The 15,871-nt window shown below is 50.9% G+C and overlaps 1 protein-coding gene across 1 annotated transcript; it reads left to right on the forward strand.

Moving 5' to 3' along the window:
• The first annotated feature begins 1,796 nt into the window (after window positions 1-1,796).
• On the forward strand, window positions 1,797-3,538 carry LOC147982198 (uncharacterized). Its single transcript, XM_087517288.1, has 3 exons — window positions 1,797-2,097; window positions 2,189-2,424; window positions 2,954-3,538. Exons 1-3 carry the CDS (start codon window positions 1,797-1,799, stop codon window positions 3,536-3,538), a joined length of 1,122 nt encoding a protein of 373 aa, XP_087373414.1.
• Window positions 3,539-15,871: the final 12,333 nt, after the last annotated feature.

The following is a 15,871-nucleotide window of genomic DNA, read 5'->3' on the forward strand; positions in this document are numbered from 1 at the left end:
CTAGAATGATGAGCTAGTTCTCATATGACTATGATGATGAGTTGTTATCATGATGATGATGAGTTATGTGCTACATTGTGCTAGAATGGTGAGATAGTTCCTATATGATTATGATGATGAGTTGTTATTATAATGATGATGATGTATGAGTTCTTATATGAATATCATGATGAGTTATTACGATTATGTTGAGTTATTATATCATTAGGTGGAATAAACAAGATTAGATTCATGTGACCAAAAGTTTGATTAGTCGTCCTACTAATCCAACTTTTGGTCACATGAATCTAATCCATGTTTCTTCCACCTAATGATAGCTACTAGTCCAATTTTTGGTCACATGAATCTAATCTGTGTTTCTTCCACCTAATGATATAATAACTCAACATGATCAAAATGATATAACAATCCCTTAATTACTAATATATCAAAATTTGTATAATTTGTACAAATACAAAGAAAATATGCAGCAAAAAAATTTCAGAAACTAATAGCAGTAGCGAGGGGCGTGACTTTAGCAGCAGCGAGCAATTACCAGCAGCCACGCTACTTCTACCTACAAATATCAGTAGCGCGGGCCAAAACGCGCTACTGCTAAAAATTAGCTGTAGCGCCGTAGCAGTAGCGCGGCATCCCGTACTACTGATAGCCCTTAGACCCGCGCTACTGCTAGGCTTTTCCCTAGTAGTGAGATTGTCAAATACTTTCCCAAGAGACCGAAATGAAAGGTACATGCCACCTCCCAAGAAAACCGTTCGGTAAGTGTTTAGAAGGGTGAACTTCCTAAAGTTCACATGCGAAAATAATCAGGTAAAAGGGGTTGAGCTTAGCAACCTAGTAAGAACCAACACTAAACTGTGAGGCGACCCATCACTTCAAACTTTAGTATTAAGTTTTGCTTTGATTTTTCATAACAAAGGGTTTCTAGACTTTGGACTGAGGCATGAGTAGGATCGAATAGTTGTAATCTTTTTAAAATGCATTAACATTGTTGGAAAAAGGTATGAATGTTTTTAAAATCACACAAATATTTTATTAAACACACATGCATTGGTTATTTTTTTCAAAAAGTAATTTAGTTACAAGGACACTTTAAAAAATACAAGAAGTTTTTTAGTTGCATTATTATTTTTATATGTGTTTTGTTTGCTACAAAAAATACAATATTTTGACATTTTCTTTTAACGGTATGTACTCCATCCATTTTTATTTACTCTACTAATTAACTTTATCTTAAGTTAAAAAATTTAAACTTTGACTAAAATTATGAAAATAATATTAACATCTAAAATATCAAATCAATATCATAGATATATCATTAAATATATTTTTAATACATTATATATATTTTATTATAAATTTTCATTTAACTTTGAATAAACATTGTCAAACTTTATAAATTTAAATTGATAAAGATATAGTAAGTAGTAGTAAATAAAAACAGAGGGAGTATTTTTAACTAGTGAAATTAAAATATCATTTTAATTTTACTTCAGGGGAAACCATAATTTTATCTTTTTTGAGAGAAACATAATTTTAACCGTTCGCTTTTCTTTCTATTTACGGATTATGGAGGAGCCAGCTTTTATTTATTTTTGAGTAAATCGGAGGAACCGGCTAGTGGGTCGGTTCTATGGTAGGCCCATAAAAGAAGCGCAGACCATGGCCCTGGAGTATTTAACTTTTTAGACAACGCGACCCCAATCCGGTCTAGGGTTCTTACCGTTTTTTGCGATACTAAAAATTCAGATTGCGGACGGCGGTGGCGAGGTTAGATCGGTTGTTCGGAAGAGGAGATGGAGGTGATGGATGTGGGCATTGGGATGGAGCGCGGGAAGAGGCATAGGAAAGCGAGTGGAAAAGCTGCCGAAGCAGAGGCGGCGGCGGCGGCGGCTGCGGAAGCTGCTAGGGCGGCGGCGGAAGAAGAAGCTGCTGGGTGGGAGGAGTTCGAGAAACGGATGGCAAACCCTCCGACGGCCGAGGAGCTGCGCGCGAGCGAGGAGAGCTGGGAGAAGTTCTGCAGCGAATCGTGGGAGAGGTTCCGCGATAGATGGATCGATGTCTGGTCGCACGGCATGATCCCCTTCGACGCCGTCAGTAAGCGGCCAGTGCTGCCAATATCTTTCAGTTTCCTTCTTACCAGGATCCTTGGTTGCTCTCGTAATATACGTATAATTGTTGGGTGCAGCGCAAATCCCCTGCATGCGTTTCACAGACGCCGACTTGAGGCACCCTGATTTCCGGAACATCCTCTATCCGGAGGACACACTACAGATCGTCTCCGTCCAAGTCAAGGACCTTACTGGTGGCTTGCAGTGGCCCCTCGATGTCTACGGCGTCGTCGCCGTACGCGATGGGGTGGATCGCTTGCGAAATGTGGTTTTCAGCCGTGAAAGGGACGACTGCCAAAGTATCAATGAGCAGGTTCGTGAAAACTGTACTTTCCCACTATAGGACATGGATTAGAATAGAGAAGTAGCAATGGGAACAGAATTCACTAAATAAACTTGTATAATCTCAAAGCCATACATGGATAAGTAGGCAAAGTTCCAGAGGGAATTTTTTCACATGATGCATATGTCCAGTTTTTGCAAAAAAATTAAATAAAAAAATCCATGTAATGGCTCTGTTTGCAGCGCATTTGCAGATCTTTAAATTAAACGTCCTTTCCTGTGCTTGAGTATACATATTTCGTATTATTATTCTTCTTATTATGTATAATCGATCATAGTTTGATTAATTGAATATATTTCTCTGCGGTCTTATTGTTGATGAACATAACTTTTTGTTATTTTTACTTGTAATTAGTTAATAGATGAATTATGTTCCAGTGAATACAATCTCACTTTTTACCAACATTGGATGGGTTGAATATATTCCACTAGAGCCTTAATTATTACTGAAAGACAAATACATTACATCGTTTACTTAATTAGTTAATTGATGCATGCAGGATTCATACCTAACACTGACAGGCCCTAGTCGCGGTGTTGTCATGTCGCATGATAACTCACATTTGGAGGTAATGCTCAAAGTGAAGGGTACTACGGAATCTGAAGATAAAGATTTAAACAAATTTGTGGACTCATACAGGCTGGGCTGCTTCCTTCCTATTGAGTACACTAGCAAGCTTTGCACAGTGGAGATGCAATACTACACTGCTTTTAGGTCCGTGGAGGCCACGATTTTTGTTCGAGTGTTTAAAGGGCGATGGCCACAAGGTTTTCGAGGTGTACTAACTGCTAGTACCTTGGAGAAAAGAGACGTCCAAATCTCACTGCTGGAACTTAATGATGATGAATTGTCGGTTGATGCTGATGGCTTTGTCAAGCTATCAAGAGGTGTTATTTGTGTTGAAAAGGATGGGAAGCTGGGGCTGTCTATCTTCCAACGGGGTGCTGGTGGGGAAGAAGGCCGAGCGATAGCTGGTATTTGGATTGCAGCTGAAGATGCCGGAGAAGCTACTCATTACATGCCTGTGGAGGCGCTCGACTGCTGGATGGAAGTTACAGTTGCCTGGTCTCTTTTCAGACTTTGATCTTATCCTCGTGACAAGTTAAATTTATGTTTGCTTTTGTTGCTAGACTGGTTTATGTAACTGTAGACAAGTGGCTTGACAATTAGTGTGAACTGGTGCGTGCTTTGTGTAGTAACTAGCTAGTGACTGGAGATTGGTGCTTTTGTATGGGCAAATTTGGATACCACTTTAAGTGTTCTTGGATTCTCTTTCTAATTCTGCTAAGTAAGGTGAAACGCCTCTTGTTCTGATTTTAGTCTTTTAGAAGCTCACAGAGATTATATTATCTATAATTGGAATGTTCTCTCTGAGAGAGACAAGCTGTTGTTAATCAGCACACATTGTATTTTGGGGCTAAAATGAAATTGTCCTTAAACTTGTTATTTGGGTTCAAAGCCATCAGAATCACTGATCTGTTTTTGTGAAAATATGAGGCCAGTTAGATCTTTCGTTTAGTACCTTGTACCGCCATATTCAGCACTTGTGCTAACCATGGCAAGCTGATGTAGTTGACTTAGCGAATTTCAATTTTTTTAAAACAAGACAAGATTTGTGATTTTCATTGATTAAGAGAGTTTTAGACATAATCCCATAAGGTGGGTAAAAAGAAGATTACTCTTGTGGCATTACATTACTCGCGCTTGGCATTCACGATCTCCCAAAGCAAAGCTTCATCCTAGTCCCCCGCGTAGTGTGGCGACATAGGCGGAAGACCCAAACCGCGCCGCCGGCTACCCTCCTCGTCGCTCTCCCTCCCCTTGCCGTCGCTGGAGGACGCTGCCGATCTAAGCTCGCGCGGCGGACGGCGCCGGCGGGGCCCTGTTCTCGCCTGGCGGTGGCAGATCTCGGTGGGGGAGGCTCTGTCCACCTCGGCTACAGTACGCAGTTGTTCCCACGACTTCGCGCAGCGGCGCTCATATCCGGCGATTCAAAGGGGTTGGCCTTTTTTCTCTGCGGTGCAACAGCTGGCTCGCGAATCTGACCTTCGACGACGGCTCCTCTTCGGCGGCCAGGGTGGGGTGGCAGCCCCCCTTCTGCAGTGCTCGTCTCCACGCGGATCTACACCAGGCCGGCTTCTGGAGGCTTTCTCGGCAGTGCTGTGACGGTGGCTCATCGATCTGGGCGACGGGTTGCGTTGGTTTGGCTCGGCAGCTCGTTCCGGTGAGTTCGGGGTGGGGTGGCAGCCCTCCCTCTCGGCTTGGCATCTCCAACATGTTTGGGCAGGGTGGCGGCCCCCCTTCTTGGTCCTTGGTGCTGGGCGTGCTGGTCTTTGGTTTGTTCTACTGCGGTGTGGCAATGGCGGGTTGCCTGATCTGGCCTGCGGTTGGGTCTGCCTCGCTAGCGCTTGTTGCCGGCGAGGTTGGTGGCTCCTGCGTGGTGGTGACGACGTCATCGCATAGGAGGTGTGTGGGCTAGTGGGATTGCGGGCCGACAGCACTTTGTCGTCGGTGGCGTGGGGATGTGTTTGTCATGTATGATCCGAGCAAAAGTTTGCCCGGCTCTCGCCGGCCGGCGGTGGCGGCGTCTACGGGCGTCGTTTTCGTTCTTGAAGGTGCCGCCGCGGAGTTTCTTCGACACGCTTCATTCCCAGATCTGGTTCTTCAGGTGAAATCCTAGACCCATCTGGGTCCGGCAATAACGTCGTCCCCGCGGCGTTTCCCCTTTTGGGGCGTTGCTTTGGAGACCGGTGATCCTTCTCTGCCCTGCCCTTGGGCTGGACGCGCACGGCATCACGGTTGGTAGGTTCCCAACAGGTGATGCGAGTGGTTGGCGTCGCGACTGTGCGGCGATGATGGTGGTGGTGTGTGGAGCTGGGTCACGGCTCGTCCTTCTGATGTCGACGGTTTCATTTGCCAATGTGTGTGCCTATGTTTGTTTTTCGTTGTAATAGAGAAGTCGGAGCTGCGTGTGGCGGGGCCTATGTGGCAACGATGAATCCATGAAGGCGGTTTCAGCGGACGGCGCTCTTCGGAGGTTGCACTGGACCAAGTTGATGCAAGGCTAGCAACTTTCTCCAGTGAAGCGCATGAGCAAAATCGGAGCTGCCTATCCTCGACGTATGCGGTCGATTGTTTGGCTATGGTTGATGTGGTACCCATGTGTCGTTCATTCGTAGGGGTCTTGATGGGTCGTCAGTGGTGAAGTCGGAATCGCCTGCTCGGGGATAGGTGATGATGATGACACTGCAGGCTACCTCGACGGTGTCCTTTTCTCGGCGGTGTGTGTGGTCTTGTTGGTGTCAGGTCGGCCACTTGCCCTTCTGTGTGGGCGTGTTGTAACGGTTTTCGTCTGGGTTTCCGTTAATTAACCGGGAAACTTTATTTTACATTTTTTAATGAATCAGGCCCTAAATAACCGTGTTTCATAAAAAAGCTTCATCCTAATTTTTTTTTTTTGCATCAGCACCATCGTTAGCGTAGCAAGATTGCCGAAATAAAACACCAAAACAATGAGCGCCACGAGGGAGGGAAGCACCTTCCCAGCATGGCTCTTTCTGTAGACCATGTCGGTCAAGATCTTTGACCGTAGCCACCATGCTCCAATCCCTCAGCGAACTGTAAAAGCCAATCCAATCCTAAAAAGTAAAAATCCATTAAATTCTAACCGTGAAGCAGCCTCGATAAAGGAGGCGCGCTGCAGACTATTGGACTTGCTTGCAAAGACATACTGCAATTTGGCCATCCAAGCGCTCTAGTCTATCCGCGGGCCAAATCCTATTATGGATGACCAACCAAGCGAATAACTTGCATTTTTGAGGGCCCCATAGTTTACAAACGATTGTTCTTATGGTGGTGCTGGTGATCCCCTCGAGTTGTGCCTTATAAGAGCATCTCCAGCAGTTGGCCCCCAGGGGGCTCAAAAAATCGCCGCCTGGAGATGACCTGGCGATAACATCGGTTTGGGGCCGAACTGGTTCCCAGCCGCCGGCCCCAGGGTCGCCCCAGAAGGCTTTTTAATTTTTTTAAAAGACATTCGGCTATTATTCGGCAAACTGGCACAAACTTCGGCGACTTAAACAGTTTTTATATAGCGAATTTAAAATTTGCTAAAAAACAAAGGCCTAGACTACAGGAAGAACACGCTTAGCGCGGCGAAGTTGCCGCCGTCGCCGCCATCGCCGTTGTCCTCGTCGTCTTTCTCCTCCTTAACGCGGCCGCCCCTGCTGGACCCTTGCCCGGGGTCGCCCTGGCGGACCGGTGGCGGCGCGTCGTCGTCGCTGTCGTCGTCGAGAACGACGACGCCTCCCTCGTCGCGGCCGCGGCGACGAGCGGCGAACTGCTCTAGGGCGCGGCACTGGCGCTCCAGCTCCATGCGCACCCAGTCTTCGCGCGCCCACTTCAAGGCCGCCTCGTCAGAGAGCCCCGGCTCCGTCTTCACGGTGGCGAGGCCTGGCTCCATCTTCACGGCGGCGAGCCTGGGCTCCGTCTTCACCGCGGCGAGCCCCGGCTCCGTCTTCGGCTTGACGAAGCAGGGAGCAGCCGAGGAGGAGGCGAGCCAGCCCTCGTTGATGGCGATGCCGGCGCTACGGGTGCGCCGGCTGAGCGGCGTCTCCGCGGGCTCGGCCTTGACGCTGAACAACGCCGATGACTCGGAGGAGGAGCGGGAGGAGGAGGTAGAAGAGGACGCCGTCCTCCTCGGCATCTATTGGCCGCTGCTCCGGGCCGGGGCGGCAGGGTACGTCAAGGGCGGGTCGTTGCCGCCCTGGAGGTACCAGAGAATGGACTGAAGCGAGCGGTCGAGGGTGCCCCACCACAGGCGGCGCCCCTCGCTGTTCTTGGTGCCCCGCACCACCGGCGCCCCGTTGGTGGAGGCCAGACGCTGTGCCTGCCGGTGCTGGAAGTACGCCGCCCATGCCTCGTGGTTGTCAGCGACGTACTGCAGGAGGGCGCGCTGCTCCTCCGTCAGCGACGCCCGCACACTAGTGCAGAACCGGGCTATAGCATCGGTTTGTAAGGGCCTTTAGTGCCGGTTCTGTAACCGGCACTAAAGGGTGGGGACTAAAGGTCCCCCATTTAGTACCGGTTCTGCACGGATCGCCGCTAAAGGGCCACCACGTGGCACGAGCCAGCGCCAGGGGTGGGGAGCACTTTATTACCGGTTGGTAACACCAACCGGTACTAAAATGTGTGTGTGGGGGGGGGGGGGTTGGATTCATGATTTATTTTTCTTTAATTTTGTGTTTTCCATTTAATTCTTTTTCGTCTGCGGTCAACCTCGTCGGCGAAGTAGTCGGCGCGCGTGTTGACGTCGGGCAACGGGGGAGTAGGGACACCACCGGCGTTGAGCCTCCACCCGCCCGGCCCTGCGCGCATGCCGGGAGGCGCCAGGATGTTGGCCTCGAAGAGCAAGTATGCCTCCCACTCGTGCAGCGAGCAGCGGCTGAAGCCGTTGGCCGTCGCCCAATCGCCGGGGAATCGCTCGCCCATCGTCGCGGCTGGGCTTGGGGAGAGAGGGGTGGATCGTCGGCGGTGGCTCCGCACGGGAAGAGAGGCAGAGCATGGCGGGGTGTGGCCAGAGGCGAGGGGGATGCCTTGCTTTTATAGCGGCCGGGCACCGTGTGTACGCTTGGCGGGAGGGAGGGTGTCACCGCGCCGCCTCGTGAGGAAGCGCCGCCTATGAGGAATCAATGGAAGGCTGACATGCGGCAGCTTTGGCATTGATTCCCCATGGGAAACCGAGACGTTGCGAGGACGACGAGGCGATTGTCGTTGACTCGGCGGGCCCGCAGTTAGTTCGCGCTAAAATCACTTGCCCCGGCGCCCCGGGCGCCCCCAGCGCGCCGGATTCGGCCTGGGTCTGTCGGCGCCAATTTCGGCCCAAACCGGCGAAAAACGGGCTCCTGGGGCGATTTTTTGGCGCCGGCGCAAAAAAATCGCTGGAGGGGGGGGAGGGGGGGCGGAGGGGGGAGGGGGCGTGTTGGGGGCGCGGCTGGAGATGCTATAAGCCAAGGATATTGTCCAGTGTCCTGTGTTGAAGGTTGACGTTAGCTGGATAGCTTGCCCCAAAGGTCGACAACTTATTGTCAAGCATAATACCAACTTGAAGCCTAATGTTGCCCATCCAAGTATCATCTTGCAAAGCCATTCTGATGGTGCATCATTTTCTTTGGGAATTATGAAATATCATGGACGCAATGTCTCTCGGTCTAATGCCATTGAGCCAAGGAGAGTTCCAAAGGTTATCTTTATAGCCATCTTCAATGTTAACATGAGTTGCCGCCAAGAAAAGGTCAAGATCATGATCATTGCACGATGTTCCCATGCTAATTCAAGGTTTGGAGGGGGCAGTCCATTCAAACCAAAGCCAACGGAGCCGAACTATGGTCCGAATTCCTCAAGATTTAGGAGCCCCAAACCACTACATGGATGACTTTGGTTTATAAACATGGTCCCAACTGATCTTGCGATGATAGATGGCAATGTCTGTGAACATCAATTTTTTTTATTTAAGAAAAGGAGGATGACCCCCGGCCTCTGCATCTGGGAGATGCATGCGGCCACTTTGTTGATTATTCTTGAGGACCTTACAAAGTATTACAACAATATGACTGAATCCGCCATCTTGCCAACATATGCCACTACTCCTATCAATATGATGAAGGGGTGCTAGCTGGGCCAAATACCCAGACCACTCACCTAATCCTATCATTAAAAGCCAGAAGTCTCAGCCGAGCCACATACCGGGTTTGCGGCATAAACTGGTCTGACGGATTCACATGCGTCGCGGTCGTCATCTTCCATAGGTCCGTCTTCAGAGCAGATATTGAGGCTTCTACCTTGTCAGGTCACTCTGCCATCGACGCCACCATGACGCCAGACAACTACCTCCTCCTGCGCGAGTCCATCACCATGCATCGGGCGCCGAGTCTCCACTGCGCCATGCCGCCGAGATCCGCCGTCATCAATATGTAGGATGAAGCACTGCTCCACCAAAAAAGCCACCCACTGGTCCCTCGATCCCGTGTACGCCTCCAAGAATGACGCCCCCAAGGAGGAAACGACACCAACGCGCCGCCGTCATCCGATCTACTGATCTAGGGTTTCCCCCGGAGGTAGCGGATAGAGGTCTGGAGCTTCTCCATGGCAATGCCTTCAAGAAGGTAATGACACAAAAGAGTGCCGCCAATGCCGGTCTTGGCATCAAGCCGAGAACGAAGTTTTCACCCGGATCCGCTCGAAGAACCTCCATCAAGCATCGTGTGCACGGGTCGCCGCCGATCCAACCACCAGGCCCTCCATGCCGCCACCGCCGATCCGAGGTCAGATGGTCTGTCGCCGCAGACCCGGCTACCGCCGCCGAACGCAGCCAAGGCCGCTGCACCCGCCACCATCGCCGCCCTAGGCCGAGGCGGCCGCCGGTCTAGGCAGGCCTGCCATGCCACCAAGGCCAGATCGGCCGTGCCACCACAGGCCGCGGGGCTCCGCACCGCCCCCATGGCGCAGGAGAGAGGGAAGGCCCCCGCCACCGCCGTCAGCCCCGGGCTATAGGCCGGCGGCGTCCTTCGGCGGCGACGGAGGGAGGGATGGAAGGACGGGGAGCCCCCGACGGCTAGGGTTGCGATCTCGCCCGAGTCGCCTGAGCGGGGGTGACGCGGGCGGAGCGGGGGGAGACTCAGGAGCTGCTCTTAAAATGGGGGGGGGGAGCTGTGAACACCAATTTGACAAGCACAATCATAGTTTTAAATAGCCGGCTATAGCCCCGCTATAGCTTTGGTATAGCCTTTTCAGCACGGTGCCACTAAATGGTTTTATGTACAAACATCCCGCTATAGCCTGCTATAGCCCGCTATAGCTCCGCTATAGCTGATTTTGAGGTCCGCCGCTATTTGGCATTGAGCACAATGCGACCCTCCAAGGCGCAAGCTTCACGGGGACCTTATCCTCCAAATGTTGCAATGGATTCTCTTGAGGTGTGTGATCGAGGGCGATAAACCAAGGTCCCGCATTGGGAACAAGATGCGGCTTGCCAGGAAGGACTGCAATATGTCATTAAGGTAAATGTTGGCACACTAGATAGGGGTAAAAAGGCTTTTGGTGTAGTTAATGACAAGGCCAGTGACCTCGCTGAAGGAGGTAGGCATCAACGCAAGGAATTAAATATCATCTTTGATGGGCGCAACGAAGATTGCAGCATTGTGAGCACACAAGGAAGCCCGGATGGTGGGAGTTCTCTGTCCTAGAGGATGAAGCTTCCCTTGGGACACTGCCTTGCTCAATATGTGGTGGAGGGGGTGGATGGCGAGCACGAAGAGGAGAGAGGAAATAGGATCCACCTGTCGAAGGGCACGACCGTGCCTAATGGGGCAATAGGCCACCCCATTGAGTAACACCGTAGAAGAGACCAAGGATAAGTGGGCCGAGACCCAGTCATGAAAGTGGCTTGGGAAACCATTGTGTCGAAACAAGTCCATAAAAAAATCCCAATGCATGAAGTCAAAGGCCTTCTTGATATCAAGCTTTCGAAGGAGGGTCAGAGTTTTGTTATGGTGAGGGCTCCGGCGAGGCGGCTTGTTTTTAACCGAGGGATTTGGCTTTGGCGGCAAGGGCGACTTAGCATTGGGAGGCCGTAAACCATTCCCAGAGTGCCTTTGCATTCTTCCGACTCATTGATATTCAACGACTGTCGAAGAAGAGCACATACCACTTCCTCATCATTGTTGGAGGACACCATGATTACCAGGGAGGAGTTGAACGTGTCGCTGCTACTGCCCCAATGTCGGGGTGCAGGGGATGTGGTGTGGTGGATGAGCAACTAGTGCTAGGGATGGCCCGCTGCTGCTATACCCGCACCAGGGTGGTCGGGACAGAGCGCATCTGCTCAACCTATGCTGGGGATGGCACGCGCCCTTCAGGGTCCACCATTGACCGATGAAGGGAGAGACACCCTCGACCGTACTCCGCCTCCAGGAGCTCCCAATTGACGCCATCTGACGACCCCTCCGGTGATGACAAATCAAACCAGTCCATGGCAACGATGGGTGGTGGGCAGATCAAGGCTGGGGATTAGGGATAGAGCGGAGAGGAAAGCATAGATTGCTGGAGGCGGACTTTGTTGGATTAGGGTTGACCGTGCACGTTCGGGCCATTATGTCAGACTAACCTATTTCTCTCCAGATATCAAGGACAGTTTAAAATTTGACCCTGCTCCAGGGGAGCCCGTTGGGAGGTGGGTTTTGTGTCTGTCCGGACATATGAGGGAGAAATGAATTTCCTCGGAGATGCTCTGATGAAGGATAGAACGTCACATATGCTGTCCATGAAGAATTGAAAAAGAGAAAAAAAAAACCGAAAAAGTAAATACACCAAAACGCGGAGCATATCAATAACATTCAATCAAGCACCATAACATGGAACAATATATGCACTCAAGCCGCCCGGGTAACACCTACAACAAGGATAGGAGTCGGATGAGCTTACCCTGGATCTGCGAGGGGAGAAGAACACACGAGTTAGAGAAAATGGAAATGTAGCTAGCCTCCAATGGTAACCTTAACTTTGAAAGAAAATTTTCCTATGATAGAACATTGCCTCAGATATATTCAATGGAAATTGGAAATATGGTCAAAAGATATATGAAGAAATGAAGCAGAAATCACAAAAAGTAGATATAAAAGCAGTTCGATGATTTGCATGCTGTACTAAACAGATGCGCTAGCCAAGTTTCTTAAAAGTCCGAACTGATGGAAAGGACTAGGCAACGTATTTTAATACTCCCAATCACGTCTAGGCTATTTTTATATTAAATAGTGCGTTGGTCCGGATTTGATCCCGAACCTTGTGGCCCTGATTGCACATTGAACAGATGCGCTAGCTAAGTTTTTCAAAAGTCTGAACTGATGAAAAAAAACTAGACAACGTATTTTAATATGGTGGTAGGAGCAAGTGGTAGTGGCTCAAGTCTCTGAGTTCGGGTAATATCATGAAGCCTTACCATGCTCTATGGTCACCGGTGCATTGTCACAAGTGATCTATGTCACACACATCTTCTCGTAGCATATGACTGATACATGCACCTGGAAACATATCGGTGTTTGAAGTGTACCCAATGAAAGATAGTGATGCAGTACCACCGACTTGTATGAAAAAAAATGCAGTGTTTCATCAAGACTACTGTCTGTCTACTTTGTTTTAATGAACTACATACCATTGAGTCAGTCATCATGTAAGAAACCATGCACCCCTCTAGTTGAACAATCTGGATAAACATTCCTGTTTTAATCCAACTATCATTTTTCTTTAGAAAGGACAGTAGGTTCCCTAGTCTGTACTGCATAATTTTTCATTAGGGCGGAGGCACATGCCCGGCCTTAAATTAAGGCCCTTACAAACGAGTTCGAAGACGAAATGTGGTTGCGGACAAGATGAAAGTACAGACAGAAAAGTTACGGATGATACATGACCCAATAGGGCCTGAATACATGACGCAGCGTGTAAGAACTCCACATGACTAGGTCAGATGGGCGAGCGGACGGGTCCCAACCCTGTGATGTCCCTCCTTCCCGCATGTCAAAGCTTACAACACCTTGCGCGAAGGCTGCTTGCGAGGTGGTCCAGCCTTCCACGCTCCATTGGTCTTGCCAGAAGCTTCCATAGTTGCAAAAGAATCACGAGTTTGTATATCACATCAGCCGGGTGTTTGAAACTTATCCCTCTATCAATGCTTTATTACGAGTAGTCCACAACGTCCACGCAAGCGCCGCAAACCTCACCCACACTAGTCTACGGTTCGTGCCATGTGAAGCATTGATCAATCTAAAGACCTCCGTGAAGGATCCCAGGTTCCATGAAGACCCCGTAGCCACATGCAACACACTCCACGCAAACCGTGCGACGACGCACCAGAAAATGATATGATACATGTTTCGTCATCCCCACACCACACACATTTACCGTCACCCGGTCCGTTTTGTTTTTGCACTTATCCCCACTTGGGATCCCATTCCTCGCCACTTGCCAGAGGAAGATTTTTATCTTAGTTGGAATTCTAGCCTTCCAGATCCCACTCAGATAACAAGGCGGCGCTGAGCGGAAGATTTCTTTGTATAAGGATTTCTTTGGAATATGAAATTGGGAACATTACTGAACATAACCATCATGTTTCATGAAAAAGATTATTAGCTAACTAATGCCTCAAAATAGGCTTTCTCTCCGCTTTATAAATAAAGCAACCACACAACAGAGTACACGGCCGAACGATACAGAGTGATGGGTAACCCTCATACAATGCCGATCCTAAGATGGTCAGGGGCCCCACACACGAGATGCAGCCGAAAAGCAGTATAGGATGAGCTGAAAACACCGCCGCACTACACCCTACCCACCTACACTCCACAACACCGCCCCCAAGAGGGAGAACGACGCGAAGCGACGCCGATGTCGAGCCCAACCGGACAGAGGTTTTCACCTGGAGCCGGACACGGACAGAAGCCCCACAACAACGTCTTCAGGCGTCGCTGTCGTTGGCGACCAAGTGCAGAGCTTTCGCTCGGCAACCCACCCGTGCCACCATGAGGTCTCGAGGGATAGAGTGAGGGGATCAGATCCCCGGGTCCAGATCAGGGAGCCATCGTCGCCAGAAGCAGGGAGCGCCCGAGTCACCTTCCGCCATAGCCCTCACCGCCCACATGTCCAAGAGACATAGCCACCACTGCCAAGATGGTTCCCGCCGAAGAGCCAACCATGCAGACTACCTTCCGGGGCCGCCGCCCTGGCATCCCTGTCGCAAGATACCGACGGACGCGCACCTCACGCCACACACAACCACGGTAGGAAGAGCGAGCCCAGTCCGTCAACTCCTAGCCCGACATCAGTCCCCGAGTATGGGTAGGCGCCTCCACCGTAGGAGGCACCCCACACCTGCATCCCCCGCCAATACCCATTGGATGGGGGGACACGACTCTGAGACTATCGACGGCCGTCGGCAAGCCTGCCCCGAGCACATGGCCAGGCGGGCTCACACGACGCCATGTCCGTGGTCACCGGCCGTCGCCGATCCATGCACCGACGCACCGGTAACACGACCACCACCATCTAGCACCGTACCTGCGAAGGGAGCATGCACATCCCCGCGAGCACAACCCAGGCCATACCCAACCTCGCCTACCCGAAGCAAGAGCTCCAATCCGCCCCGGGCCCAGACCCCGCCCGAGCACGAACCCTAGATTTGGACCATCCATGAGCCACGTGCGGCCGGCACCACAAGTGCCCGCCCAGCCCCGCACACCGAGAAGGGGGCCGACACTGCCGCGCGCCCCGTGCCCCCGGAAGGGACCTAGCCGTCGCGCCAACATAGCCCCTCCAAGCTCGCACCACCGCCCTGCCTAGGAGCCGCCCCGGACGAGCACGCACGCAGGGCATGGCACCAGCACCGCTCACGTCCACTGCCACCGGAAGGGGAGCAGAGGCCACCGGCCAGCACCGCCGCGGACGGCGTCGCCTGCCGGCCCAATCGGCCGCCGCTACGAGGCACGCTCCTCCGCCCGCAGCCATCCACGCCATGCCACGCCCACCAGGAGGCTCCGCACCGCCACGCCGCGGCGCCCCCCGCCCGCACCCGACAGAGAGGCCTGCGCCGCTCCACCGCGCCGGAGGAAAGAAGCCCTGGTGGCGGCGAGGAAGGGGGGAGGAGGAGGGAAGGGGGAGTCTGCAGCGGGATCTGGGAGCCCTCCCCGGCCGCCTCGTGGGTGGCGGCGCGGGAGAGGGTAGGGTTGGGGAGCTTAGCTTCAAGTGACAATACAGTCTTTGAAATGAAGTTAGATAACTCATGCATTTTGCCTTTTAATCATTTGGCACCCGAATTTGAAATTAAGGCCACCCTGCCTACCCCCTAGCAAGATAAGGGTATTAAATCCGGCTCTCCATGTCCATGCTAATCAACATAAACATCACCACAGTTGGGAATCATGGATAGAAAATAACAGATTCTAAAATCAACCGCAGATTATCTTATAGGCTATCTACGGTAGGTGGCAACCTGCAATATTCATGTTATGTTCAAAATGGACCAAGGAAGTGTAGGCGATCATACTGTTGGAATATATATAGAAACAAAAAACAAGTACTGAAGACAATACCCAGGGCAGCAAAAAACAGGAAGCCCAGGGCATCGACAGTTTCTCCGTGACTGGGTGCCCGCAGCAATAATAATAAGCGATAAAAATAAGGAATAATCAACATCCCAGCTCAATCAAGGACCAGATCAACCTTACAACCACCTTGCAACAAAGAGAATGCAAACATTAAAAACAGGAAAACATGTTCTGAAGAAACTTCACAGGGCTTCCTATAACGCGCTCCTGATAATGATCGATCAGTTGCTATCACAGTACCATTCTGGTTCGGCTAGCAAACCAAA

This window comes from Triticum urartu, chromosome 3A, assembly GCF_056163025.1.
Source record: "Triticum urartu cultivar PI428250 chromosome 3A, HENAU_Tu73, whole genome shotgun sequence".
Classification (NCBI taxonomy): Eukaryota; Viridiplantae; Streptophyta; class Magnoliopsida; order Poales; family Poaceae; genus Triticum; species Triticum urartu.

Bases quoted from the DNA above. Each gene is read 5' to 3' on its own strand.
- LOC147982198 (XM_087517288.1), top strand. From the start codon at position 1,797: ATGGAGGTGATGGATGTGGGCATTGGGATGGAGCGCGGGAAGAGGCAT. The intron at 2,098-2,188 runs GTAAGCGGCCAG...TGTTGGGTGCAG, and splicing joins GATCCCCTTCGACGCCGTCA to CGCAAATCCCCTGCATGCGT. The intron at 2,425-2,953 runs GTTCGTGAAAAC...TGATGCATGCAG, and splicing joins GCCAAAGTATCAATGAGCAG to GATTCATACCTAACACTGAC.